The 13,336-nt window shown below is 47.1% G+C and overlaps 1 protein-coding gene across 6 annotated transcripts in view; it reads right to left on the bottom strand.

Annotated features, from left to right (window-relative positions):
- Positions 1–4,707: 4,707 nt before the first annotated feature.
- The window catches only part of MUC4 (mucin 4, cell surface associated), a 51,172-nt gene continuing 42,543 nt past the window's right edge, over positions 4,708–13,336 (bottom strand). For 3 of the 6 annotated variants that reach the window (XM_070789029.1, XM_070789018.1, XM_070789009.1), the window contains 8 exons: positions 13,136–13,317; positions 11,453–11,612; positions 10,339–10,518; positions 9,878–9,951; positions 8,343–8,407; positions 8,019–8,257; positions 6,026–6,188; positions 4,708–5,337 (listed from right to left, as the gene is read on the bottom strand). In XM_070789029.1, the coding sequence (XP_070645130.1) occupies positions 5,106–5,337; positions 6,026–6,188; positions 8,019–8,257; positions 8,343–8,407; positions 9,878–9,951; positions 10,339–10,518; positions 11,453–11,612; positions 13,136–13,317 (1,295 nt within the window). In that variant the 3' untranslated portion in view covers positions 4,708–5,105. The remainder of the gene's footprint in view (positions 5,338–6,025; positions 6,189–8,018; positions 8,258–8,342; positions 8,408–9,877; positions 9,952–10,338; positions 10,519–11,452; positions 11,613–13,135; positions 13,318–13,336) is intronic. The other 3 variants (XM_070789019.1, XM_070789015.1, XM_070789020.1) reach the window with 2 other exon arrangements.

Genomic DNA, 13,336 nt, shown 5'->3' on the forward strand with positions numbered 1-13,336 from the left:
AGTTTTCTAATGATGTGTGACAGAGAAGGCGATGGCACCCCACTCCAGGACTCTTGCCTGGAAAATCCCATGGATGGAGGAGCCTGGTGGGCTGCAGTCCATGGGGTCGCTAAGAGTCAGACACGACTGAGAGACTTCACTTTCACTTTTCACTTTCCTGCATTGGAGAAGGAAATGGCAACCCACTCCAGTGTTCTTGCCTGGAGAATCCCAGGGACAGGGGAGCCTGGTGGGCTGCCGTCTATGGGGTCTCACAGAGTCAGACACGACTGAAGCGACTTAGCAGCAGCAGCAGCAGCAGCAGCAATGATGTGTGCTGTTGAACATCTTTTCATAGCTTACTTGCCATCCATGTATTTTATTCAGTGAGGTCTATGCTCAGGTCTTTTGCCTATTAGATTGTTTTCTTGTTCCTGAGTTTTAAGAGTTCTTTGTATATTTTGGATGACAGTTATTTATCAGATGTTATCTTTTGAAATATTTTGCCCAGTCTGTGGCTTGCCTTCTCATTCTTTTGATATTGTCACAGAAGTTTTTAATTTTAAAGAAGTCCAGCTTATCAATTCTTTCTTTCATGGATCATGCCTTGGGTGTTGTACCTGAAAAGTCATTACCATACTCAAAGTCATCTCGGTTTTCTCCTATGTTAATGTCCAGTTTTACAGCTCTGTGTTTTACATTATATCTTGATCCATTTTGAGTTAATTTTTGTTAAGGGTGTAAAGCCTGTGTCTAGATTCATATTTTTGCATGTGAATGTTCAGTTGTTCCAGCTATCTTGTTATCTTAAAAAGCTATCTTGTTTCATTGTGTTGCCTTTGCTCCTTAGTCAAAGATCAGTTGACTGTATTCATGTGAGTCTATTTGTAAGGTTTTTTATTCTGTTCCGTTGATTTGTTTGTCTGTTCCTTTAATAATAGCACATTGTCTTGATTACTGTAGTTTATAAAGTACTTAGCTTAAAAGCCTCGAAGTTGAGTAATATAGGTCCTCTGTTCTTGTCCTTCAGTATTGAATGGGCTATTCTAGGTCTTTTGCCTCTCCACAGAAACTTTAGAATCAGTTTGTCATTATCTATAGAAAATCTTGCTGGGGTTTTGATTGGGATTGCATTGAATCTATAGATTGAGCTGGGAAGAGCTATTAAGAACTTCTTGACAATACTGAGTCTTCCGATCCATGGACATGGAGTATCTCTCCATTTATTTAGTTCTATGATATCTTTCATCAGTTTTTATAGTTTTCCATATGTAGATATTGTACTTATTTTATTGGGCTTCCCTAGTGGCTCAGTGATAAAGAATCTGCCTGTCAATGCAGGAGATTCGGGTTCCATCCCTGGGTTGGGAGGATTCACTGGAGAAGGAAATGACAGCCCACTCCAGTATTCTCGCCTGGGACGTCCCATGGACAGAGGATCCTGGTGAGCTACAGACTATGGGGTCACAAAAGAGTCAGACATGACTCAATGACTAAAACAACAACAACAACAACATATTTAGTTAGATTTATACCTAAGTATTTAATTCTACTGGTTGCTAATATACATGATAATGTGCTTTTAATTTCTAATTTTGTTTATTCATTGTTGGTATATAGGAAAATAATTGACTTTTGTGCATCTTGTATACTACAATCTTGTTATTGTTAATAGTTTTAGAAGATTAAAAAAAATTCTTTCAAATTTTCTATATAGACAATCATGTCATTTACGAGCAATGATAGTTTCATTTCTTCCTTTCCAATCTGTATACCTTAAAATTTTTTTGTGTGTGTCTTACTGAATTAGGACTTCCAGTACAATGTTGAAAAGTAGTGGTAAGAGGTGGACAGTTCAGTTCAGTCTCTCAGTCATGTCCAACTCTTTGTGACCCCATGGACAGCAGCACACCAGGCTTCCCTGTCCATCACCAATTCCGGGAGCTTGCTCAAACTCATGTCCATCTAGTTGGTGATGCCATCCAACCATCTCATCCTCTGTCGTCCCCTTTTCCTCCTGCCCTCAATCTTTCCAAGCATCAGGGTCTTTTCAAATGAGTCAGTTCTTCATATCAGGTGGCCAAAGTATTGGAGTTTCAGCTTCAGCATCAGTCCTTCCAATGAATATTCAGGACTGATTTCTTTTAGGATGGACTGGTTGGATCTCCTTGGAGTCCAAGGGACTCTCAAGAGTCTTCTCCAACACCACAGCTCAAACGCATCAGTTTTTCAGTGCTCAGCTTTCTTTATAGTCCAATTTACACATCCACACATGTGATGTGAAAATAGAAAACCTATAATAGAAAAACTATAGCTTTGACTAGATGGACCTTTGTTGGCAAAGTAATGTCTCTGCTTTTTAATATGCTGTCTAGGTTGGTCATAGCTTTTCTTCCAAGGAGCAAGCATTTTTTAATTTCATGGCTGCAGTCACCATCTGCAGTGATTTTGGACATTCTTGCCTTAGAGGTGAGAGAAGCTAGAGGGGGACATCCTTGTCTTATTTCAGATCTTAGCTGAAAAGTTTTGAGTTTCTCAGCATTAAGCTTGATGTTAGCTGTAGGGTTTTTTGGAGAGAAAGAGAAAGAAGGTTTTATCAAGCTAAGGACCTATTGTGCTGAAAGTTTTGGTCATAAAATGGTGTTATGCTGTGTGCTGCGCTGTGCTAAGTCACTTCAGTTGTGTCCGACTCTGCAAGACCCCATGGACTGTAGCCCGCTAGGTTCCTCTGTCCATGGGATTCTCCAGGCAAGAATACTGGAGTGGGTTGCCCTGCCCTCCTCCAGGGGATCTTCCCGACCCAGGGATGGATCCCACACCTCTTATGCCTGCCATGTTGGCAGGTGGGTTCTTTACCTCTTGAGCCACCTGGGAAGTCCATAAAAAGGTGGTAAATTTCATTGAATGCTTTTTCTGCATCTATGGATATGATCAGAGAAGGCAATGGCAACCCACTCCAGTACTCTTGCCTGGAAAATCCCATGGATGGAGGAGCCTGGTAGGCTGCAGTCTATGGCGTCGCTAGCAGTTGGACACAACTGAACGACTTCACTTTCACTTTCATGCATTGGAGAAGGCAATGGCAACCCACTCCAGTGTTCTTGCCTGGAGAATCCCAGGGACGGGGGAGCCTGGTGGGCTGCTGTCTTTGGGGTCACACAGAGTCGGACATGACTGAAGCAACTTAGCAGCAGCAGCAGCAGCATGGATATGATCATATGATTTCTTTCTCAGTCTTTTGACATGATAAATTACATTAATTTATTTAAAAATGTTGAACCAACCGTGCAGACCTGGGATAAATGCCACTCAGTTGTGGTGTATAATACTTTTATTCATAGTTGGATTTGATTTGCTACTATTTTGTTGAAAATTTTACATCTATGTTTATGAGAGATTGATGTATAACTTTATTTTCTTCTGATGTGTTTTTCTGGTTTTATTGTTAGGAAAATGCTGATCTTACAGAATGAGTTAGGAAGACTTCCTCTGGTTCAATCTTCTGAAAGAGATTTTAGAGTTGGTAGAATTTCTTCCTGAAAAGTTAAATAGATTTCACCAGTGAACCCATTTGAGCTATGTGCTTAATTCTTTTTTTCTTTTGTTGACTGCACCATGCAACATAAAGGATCTTAGTTCCCCAATCAAGGATTGAATCCATGCCCCTTCTAGTGGAGGTAGCAGAAGTGCAGAGTCCTAACCACTGGATTACTAGGAAATTCCAGTGTGCTTAATTCTTGACACATGAATGCTGTGATTAAATGAATGTGATTCTATATGGAAACTTGATTACACTATGGGGCATTTGAAGGTAAAACAACAGTGTTGTACATATTGGCAGGAGCTTCATCTGCTGGGAGAAGTCATTCTCTAATGAAAAGCAGTTTGGAGGCTCTGCTTAGATCAGAGATCTAGCTTCTCTGGGAACTTCCTTCAACATCACTCACACACATCTACAAGTCTGAGCTTGAACATCAAGTTTGTATCACGTGATCACCTTTTATACCCTATGGCTACACTTGCTCGGATCAGGGATGGACAACTGACATAAGCTGGACCAATCAGATTCTCTCTCTCTCTCTATGGGTTTGGGATAAGACCAAAAGGCAACTATCTAGTGTCTGCATAGAGTTGGAACTGAGGTGCTCTAGACACAGGAGGTGTGGACCGGTTGTTGCTGGATTTGTTCTATCAGATATGGATAAAATTTTGCCTGCTAAGAGAGAAGGATGGGGTGGAAATTGATCAGGTTCCTGGGAACAAGCAGAATGAAGCTAAGGAACTATGGGATGGAGCAGTTCAAAAGCTCTGACTGGGACCCAGGAAAGGAAAGAGAAATGGGTATCATGGGTTGGGGACCCTAGATCTAAGGATGGAGTGGCTCCTGGAAAGGGAGCTGTCATGATTCAATCCTTCCTCCAGGGAACACAGTCAGCAGCAGACCAGAAAGGCAGGGAGGGGTCCTCGGAGAGAGTTGGGGATACTCCTTGTTGGGGTATCTTCACCATCCTCCTCAGAGGGCCAGGCCTTGGCTTGTGCTGTGGGGAGGGGAAGAAAGTGATGTGGAAGCTGAAGAAAAGATCCAAGTCTGGGCTGGAGCAACCCACTTCCCAACATGGAGTAACTGAGGGCTGAAGCAGGACTGAGTCCAGTTGACCTCTGCTCCCTCCACCGTCTGTGCCAAGGCCTTCAGCCATCAGAGGAAAATCATGAATGAAATCCATGACTTTGGAAACACAAAAAGCCAGAGGGATTTTTTTTTAATAGGCTTTAATTAGAAGTGAACTGGAGAGTTTTGTACGCAAATGCATTTTGGTTTTAAATTTCGAGCCATCACCTCATCAACTTTGATATGTGACCGCCATGTTTCTGTAGGTCGGTGTCCTCTCTGTGGGTAGGTCTGCGTGAGAACCCATCTATTTTTATAATAGATCTTTATGACCTCTTCCTGTCAGCCTCTGTGTCTTCTGTACTGACAAGGTGTGCTCTTGACTTTATTATTCATTCCCATTAATCATTCTTGAAGAATAATGAATCGTCATCAGTCATCATCCTTTTTCCAGTATCCCAAAAGCACGATGCCTGGAAGTGTGTGCAGGTGAAGCTGGGGTGGGTCCGGAGGTATCCTAGGCCATAGCAGCCCGTGTTCGTGTTCGGGGCGAGGCCTCAGCTCTCGGACCCAGCCGGTAGGATAAACGGGCCCGGGAGCCCCAGAAACGCAGGATCACAAACACCGCGACCCCCAGCAGCAAGATGGCGCCCAGGGTCCCGAAGAGGATCCCGAAGAAGGCTCCGAGTTTCATGCTCAGTTGCTCACAGCGCTTGCCCCAGGGCGTGTAGATGGAGAAGGGCACACAGCTGGGGACAGAGGAGGGGACGCGGTCAGCAGGGGAGGAGGCTAGCGCTGATCCTCCCCATCCCTCCTCTCCTGCAAAGGTTGGCCGCAGGTGAGCATGCGCAGACACAAACCCAGCCCTGCCCCTAACTCTCCATGGAGCAGATGCGGAGCGGGCTGGGTGTGTCTGCAAGTGGGGACGAACGAAGAGGGAGGGCGCTCTTGTGATAAGAGGGCCCGGGTGGTGCTGCCCTTCTCCTTAGCAGGCCTTTGGCTCAGTGCGCTCCCCTCACTACTGGTGATGAAGTAACAGGGCAAAGGGCGCCAGTTTGAGAGGACCACCCTTGAGTGGTAATCTTAAGGAGGGCCGGGTCTAGACCCAAGACAGAGGGTTCCATTTCTACCAGGAGATAGCAGGCTGTCCACCCAAGAAGTAAGATCATGTGTAAGGGTTTGGCTTTGGAGCCCGGATCCTGCTACTTAACTTACTGGGTTTCTTATGCTCTCTAAGCTGCAGTTTTCTCATCTTTAAAATGGGCATAATACCCCCCTGCCCCCAAGTAGCTGGTCTGAGTTGCAGAGGTAATATATTATCTTTATTCTCCACCCAGCATGGGCACTCACACATTTTTTTCCATCTCCCCTTTTCTCTGATCCCCGTTCTCTCAGTGGCAAAGGGAATCGTCCTAATTTTCAGACACCATGAGGTACCTGCAGCGGGGCCCATCCGGCAGGTGCTGGCACTGGCCTCCGTGCTTACAGTAGCCCTGACTGCAGGGGGACACGCAGGTGAAGCCACCCTGGGGGCTGTAGACCAGGTGGTAGTCCTTGTAGCCATTGCATTGCAAGTAAGTTGCCAGCATGCTCACATTCACTGTCGGGTAGGACACAAGTGAACATGGAAACAACCGATTAACAGCAAGCCCATACCTTTTCGGTGAGGAATTGCATGTTCAGGCACTTATCCTGAGACATACTTAGAACTCACAGGAAAACTACATGTGTTCATGAAGGTTCAGAGCAGCATGGTTTATAAGAGCAGCAATGTTTCATGAGGGTGGAGTTGTTTAACAAAAAGGGTGCTTTGTTTAACAAAAACAAAGCATATTTTGCAACTGATAAGCTCCAGATATGCATTGGTTAAGAGCGTATGCTTTGAAGTCAGCCAGACTGAACTGAAACTCAAACTCTACTGCTAACTAGTTGTGTGATTTAGGAGAAATTTCTTAACTCTTTCAACCTCAGTTTCCTTATTTTTAAAAGGAAACTACCTTGCTTAGATGTTTAAATGAGATAATATATGCAGAATACTCAGTAGGTGCCTGACACAGTAACCCTCAATAAATGGTCACTATTAGTATAACATTCTGTTTAAAATATAGCACGTATGTTATAAAATACCAAATGGAATGTGTATACAATAGACAAGGCATTCAGTTCAGTTCAGTTGCTCAGTCGTGTCCAACTCTTTGTGACCCCATGAACCGCAGCACGCCAGGCCTCCCTGTCCATCACCAACTCCTGGAGTCTACCCAAACCCATGTCCATACAGTCGGTGAAGCCATCCAACCATTATGTTCACAATTATTTGAGTAACGAGGAGGTTATCAAACATTAGGCATGACTTGATCCTTTTATCATAAAAAAATAAATAAATTGATATTATTTATGTGAAGGTTCCTATGCAGACAAGAAAGTTCAAAAGAATATGCACAAAATGGGTTTGTCTCTGGGGTTTGGGGTTATAAGTGAGTTTTTTTTCTTTTTGTTAATCTGTGTTTCCTGAAGTTTCTATAATAAACATATTGTACTTGTATCATAAAAATTGTGGGGGTTTTGTTTTTGCTACTAAAAGTCAATCAGGTCTGGAGTAGTTATTGCCTTATCCCCAACCCTACTTCTCCCCATCCCCAAACACACACACACACACATAGTAGTTTGGAGGATTTCAAATTTTTGCCGCTGGGAGGGAAGAGGCTTAGCCTGGATTTTAAAAGAAGTTCTTGTTTGATCCAAGTAACAGCAGCTTCTCTTGGGTTTGGCATAGTCCCTGGCAGTTCTCTGCCTGACTTCAAAAAATAGAGTGAGCTATTTCTTTCCTTCTCTGGCAAGTTTGCCAACCTATCTTATTCCTGTTCCAGCATAATTAGGGGCTGTCAGAGTTGAAAGGGACCTCGGAAATCCCATCTCATTTTCCAGGTGGGGGTACTCAGACCTGGATTAGGGATGGCTTTTGCAGAGGGTCACACTTTTTCAGGAAGGGAGTCTCTGCCCATGGGCCAGGTCTCCAGCTTTCAACTTACTATCTCCAGTTGGGGGCCAAAGCCAGAAGGAATGTCTTTGTTTATATTTATCAAGTGCAATGGCCTTTTAACCAAATCATTAACAGTTTTAGAGAGAGAAAAACCTTGGCAGCGATGGAAAGCAGCAGCTGGGGATTATACACATGGGGACTCACCAAGTAGTACTTTGTGCTCCTGTTCTTGAATCTAGAAGGCTAGTGGGTAAAATGTTCACAATTTCTCTCAAAAATTACAAACAACAACAACAACAAAAAAACTAAATTGACTTGCTTCTTATCTGTGGCCCACTGTAGAATACATTTCAGCTATGGGTTTGTGTGGGCTGCAGACCTCTGACAGGCTCTCACTGCCTACCTACCCCCTCACCTATCCCAGGAGCTATCCCCCAGATAGTGACTCACGAGCCATCACACTGTTCACGTCCTTCCTGGAGATGGAATGGAAGGCCACGTTGTTCCTGGGCCCCCCACTTCTCTTCGCCCTCATCTGGGGAGCCGGGGGTAAGAACGCCTTCACCACTGCGTCCAGCAGCCGGTTGTTCAGGAAGTCAATGACAGGGCCCTCAGGGCGGTACTGGAACTCAGAGATGATGTTCCAGTGGTGAAGGGAGCTTCCTGAGGCTGGTGCCGTTGAGGGTTTACTGTACGGGAGGGGCACAGTGAGGGGCCAAGGGGAGAGGAGTTTGGGGGAGGACCTGGGGACCAGGCAGGGACAGTCCCGCTTACGTTTGATCCACTTGTCTGTTCCAGAGAAAGGCCCACAATTCCAGGTTCTTCAGTCTATAGGCCACCTAGAGCAGAGATGGGGGTTGGGTGGGGAGTGGAAGCAAGGGTGAGGCCCAGTCCACAGAGGAGACCCTTCCCACTTCAATGAACTTATTCATCCCTGTCTCTCTCTATATCTGTCTTTTTTTTTTGCAGAGCCCCTCGGCTTGCAGGAACTCAGTTCCTTGACCAGGGATTGAACCCAGGTCACAGGTGTGAAAACTCGGAATCCTAACCACTAAGCCACCAGGGAACTCCCTATTTCCTTCTTTGAATATGAGGACACTGGACCGCCAGAATGTTTCTTATCATTTCTTCATCCCCACACCCCAGCTTAGTCTGGTGACTGGCACACAATCCCTGCTTAATAGAAGTTTGTTGGTGAGTGACGGACTTTCAGTGAATAGCTCCTAACTTGCCTCTAATTCCTGACTTACCCATTCATTCTGTCCCCATGTGTATAATGAACATCAATTATATTTAGCCAGACCTAGGGGACAGTCAGGTGCAGGGGATATCAGTATGACTTAGGAACAGTCCATTCTCAAAGGCCATAGTGTGGCTCAGTATACAAATGTCAACAGATTTTACTAAACAGAGTGTAGAGTGCTGTAGTAGTAATAGCAGCAGTAATAATTATTTGGACAATCTTTTTTAACACATTGTGTTCTAGGCACTGAACCGAGCACTTTACATAATCATTTAAACCTTCATACAAACCATTGACCTAAGAACTATCATCATTTCTGTTTTTACAGATGGAAGATCAAATAACTTGTCTAATCATTATACCTGCTCTAGTGAGTGGTAGTACCAGGATTTGAGCCCAGCTAGGATTCTATGTGGGCTTCCCTGGTGGCTTAGTGGTAAAGAATCCATCTGCCAATGCAGGAGACCCAGGTTTGATCTCTGGGTTGGGAAGATCATCTGGAGAAGGGAATGGCAACCCATTCCAGCATTCTTGCCTGGAGAATCCCATGGACAGAGGAGCCTGGCGGGCTGCAGTCCACGGGGGTCACACAGAGTCGGACACAACAGAAGTGACTGAGCAGCAGTAGCAGCAGGACTCGAGAGCCTCAGTAACAACTACTGTGCTACTGTGCCTGTGAGGCAATGACTAGGGCATGGGAGCCAGGAAGAGGACGTCCCTCGGGGAAGTCAAGGAAGGTTTCCTTGATGTGAAACACCCTCTCTGTTTCTTCCATATAATATCCAAGTGCAGGTACCAAGTGATGCTCAGGAGGAGAGGCTGTGTTGACCCAGTCACCTCGGACTCTGTTTGTTGAGAGTTGGCCATTCCACCCCACTTGGAAATCTTCATCCTGGGCCTTCCTGCCTTCCTCATCCTCAGCCTTCCCTGGAGCAAGAGGCTCCTGCCTCCTCTGGCAGTAGAATCCAGATGGATGTTGAAACTCAGAAGGCAGAAGCCAGGGCTAAAACCTTGCCTAAACCTGCCAAGGCCCACCCTCCACCCAGAGCTGGCCTGCAGCACTGACCGAGGCATTGACATCTGCTTGGGAGGCATTTTCGTCTTCAGTGAGCGAGAGCTGGATGATCCTTAAAGGAAGCTCTGGAGATGGGAAAAGCAGATTCATAATCACCTCACAGGTTTACCCAGCTAGAGAGACCACACTATCCTACGCTGACAGAAGGTCACAGAAGAAGTGGCTAAGTCTGCTGACCCTCACCCTAGTGCACCCTGGACTACGGTCAAGGGTCCCCTGACTTGTGCTGAGCTGTGAGGTCACCTTCAATCTTTTCTCAGCAGACGGCTCAGGCCAGCGATTCCCGCTGTGACAGTTGCCGCCCACTCGCTCTCATAGCCTACAATCTACCACCACCTGAGGGAAATCTGGAGCTCTGTCCTGTGGGTTTGAGGGATTTAGCCTGGCCCCTGGAGTCCCCCAACTTCACCCAAGACGAGAGAAGTGGGGATGGCAGAGGATCTGGTCTTAACCTTGATGGACGGTTGGAGTGAAATTGTTCCCAGCCAGGAAGCAGCGGGCGTCGGTGAAGGCCGAGGGGCAGGTGCAGACGGGCTGGCAGCCCAGAGTGTGGGAGACGGAGCAGAAGCCGTTGTTGTAGCAGTAGTCCTCAGGGCAGGACTTATTCTGACAGAGGAAGGGTTTCTCCAGAGCTGCAGGGGGAGCCAAGAGGTCAGCAGCACCACACTAGGCACCAGCGGGCATGCCCCAGCCCAGGGAAAGCTGCTCCCAGGACAGGCTAGGTTTCTTTCTCACAAAGCCCGCTTAAACTATGTTCCATCTGTGGGCCACTCTGAACCCCAAACTATCCTTCTTCTTTTTCCAGACATTTCTTTGCCAGGCGACCCTTTTTTTCTCTGCTAGGTAAGGGTTCTCTCACTTCCACTGAGGGAATGGAGTGTTTATCAGACCCTCCCCATCAGGAAAGGACCCTCTTCCAGGAAAACCCACCAGCCCGTTTTCTTCACTTCCGTCCTCTTTTCTGCATTTATGAGGCTGTGGTTTTACCCTCTCTGGTCTCTGCTCTGAATATGTAGTGGTCTCTAGATTTCACTGGGGCGCTTCAGGGGCTTAGTGGACACCTCACTGTGATGTCCCCAGTGACTCTGGTGGCTCAGAGGTCAAGGAACAGATGGTGGGAGGAGGACTCAAAGGGAAGATGAGGCACCCATGCTGCCAGATGCCCACAGCAGCCCCTGCCCCCAAATGTCCTGACTGGGGAAATGCAGAGACCCTGGGCCCGGCATATCTGAAAATCCCCAGGAGCCTGAGGGCCCACTGCCACTGGCTTCTGGTTCCCCGGATGCTGCTGGAAATCTCCTCCCTTCTCCAGGCCGTCTTCAGTCTCTTGCCCTGGGTTTCTCCCAACAGTGCCTCAAGGCTGCTCTGCTCTGACCCCTCCCCCAGGCTTGTACAACCTCTTCTTCAGCTTCACACCTACGATACCCACCTCACCTCCTTATCATACCTACCTGCACTGAACATTCTAAAGACTCACTGGAAAGTGGGGAGAAATGGTTAGGCCCTCCCTCGAGATGTCACCTGTCCCCAGAACCTCCTCCTGCCAAGGCCTTGTTCCCAGCTCACATGCACAGTGACGTCCATCCCCAGTAAGGTGCGGGGGGCAGGCTTCGCAGCCCTTTCCGGAAATGCACTTCACATTCGGGAAGCACTGCTCGTCACAGGGGTCCTTGGAGTAGTTGCAGTAGCGGCCGAAGGTATTCCCATCGCACTTGCAATCCGCTGCCTAGAATGGGTTGCTCATCACTGGGCGGCCAAGGAGCTGGACCATTAAGGGTTTCTGGGGTGTTGCTGTAACCCACTCTGTTGGTCTTAAAACCCATGGATCCCAAGTCCTTGTCTTAATTATGTTGGTATCCACTGACCACCTTCTCCAACAGGCCCTGGGCCCACCCGATCCTGTCAAGGGCAGGCAGTCCTCCAGGCCATGTGGCCTCCCTGGGCCATCCTGAGCTCTGTGCCCAGCCCCTGCCCCGGGGTCCCAGCCTCTTCCCTCTCACAGCAAATTCCCTTGCCTGAAATCCTTTCTAGGGTAAGATGGTGGCTAAAAAAATATTCTCCCATCTCTGGAATACTGGATCCCACATAAGCCCCAGTTTGCTGCTCTCCCTTCCCTTGCTGACTCCCACCCAAGAAGGAGACTTGGTGCTGAGCACGGTGAGAGCAAGCGGTAACTAGAACAAGGGCACAGGGAGGGGAACCAACCAGATTCTCAGCAAGTTCATGTCTCTCTTTCTATCTCCCCTACTAGATGATGCTCGAAAGCTCCCTGAAATGGAACTTTTCAATACTTTCTACTGTCAAGACTAGGTATCTTGGATTATCTAAAATACTGTATGGATTTCAATCTCTCCCCCTTCCCACCCCCCCTCCCCCAATCTGTATTTTTTTCATTTTCTGCCTTCTGGACTCCTCTACCTCCGTCCCTTCAAGTGGGGATTCTCTGCTCATGCCTCAGGAGGAGGGTGTGTATGTGTAAGACGTGAAAGAGGTGGTGGGTGGTGGAGTATTGCCAGCCAAACACTTTCCTTTCTGGCTCCCCTCAAAAGTGACAAGAAAAAACAAAAGAGATGGGGCCAAATTCGTGACTTAGGCCAGGTATCTTGGCTAGAAACTTGAATGGAGAAGGATTTTCTCCAAACTGCTAAAGAGATGCTTCTTTCAGTTGGAGGAAGAGGGGGAAAAAAAGGGTTTGGAGGGGGACTAAGATCAGAGGGGATCTGTACTTCTCCTCCCAATACCGTGAAAATGACCCACCCCCAAAAAACAGTGGCTATGCAGTGTTTCTATGCAGATGGGACCCTAAGCCAACTTACAGGAGATTTCTTTTGTCTGAACAAAGCACAGAAGCCACGGAGCCTGAGGGGAGGGCCCTTGGAGCTGGGATCTGTGTAGACTCAGGCCCAGGGACTGCATAGGCACCTTCCTACCCCACGCTTCTCTGTCTTATTCCAGAACCATGGAGCTGGAAACAACTGGGAAACTCCAAGAAAGCCTGAGGTGGAAGTTTCCTACCAACCTGGCTGAATGGGAGCTGGGAGATAAAAATTCAGTTGAGCTACAAGCATTAAAGAAAGTTCTTTCTTATACTTTCGTACGTTTGTGACCCGAGATTGGTATCTGCTCCACTCACTACCCCACTCCCAACACACACCTGACACAAAGGGGCTGAAGGACAACATCCTTTCCATTCCTACTTCCTTTCCCCCCCACAGGGAAACCGCCCCTATTCTGTTGTCTAACACTCACCTCCAGGGAGGAGTTGTTCACCCAGCTGGTCTGGTTGTACAAACACTGGCTCTCTGCCTTGCACTCACAGACCACTGTCCTTGGCTTGAGTACAGATGACAAGCTTCCCTGGTCACTGCTTGCTAGAATCTCCAGAGTAAATGGTTCCAGCAGCTTTGGTGTCCATAGCAATGTCCCATTCTCTGTCCCGAGGAAGACGAG

This window comes from Bos indicus, chromosome 1 (genome assembly GCF_029378745.1).
Source record: "Bos indicus isolate NIAB-ARS_2022 breed Sahiwal x Tharparkar chromosome 1, NIAB-ARS_B.indTharparkar_mat_pri_1.0, whole genome shotgun sequence".
Taxonomy (NCBI): Eukaryota; Metazoa; Chordata; class Mammalia; order Artiodactyla; family Bovidae; genus Bos; species Bos indicus.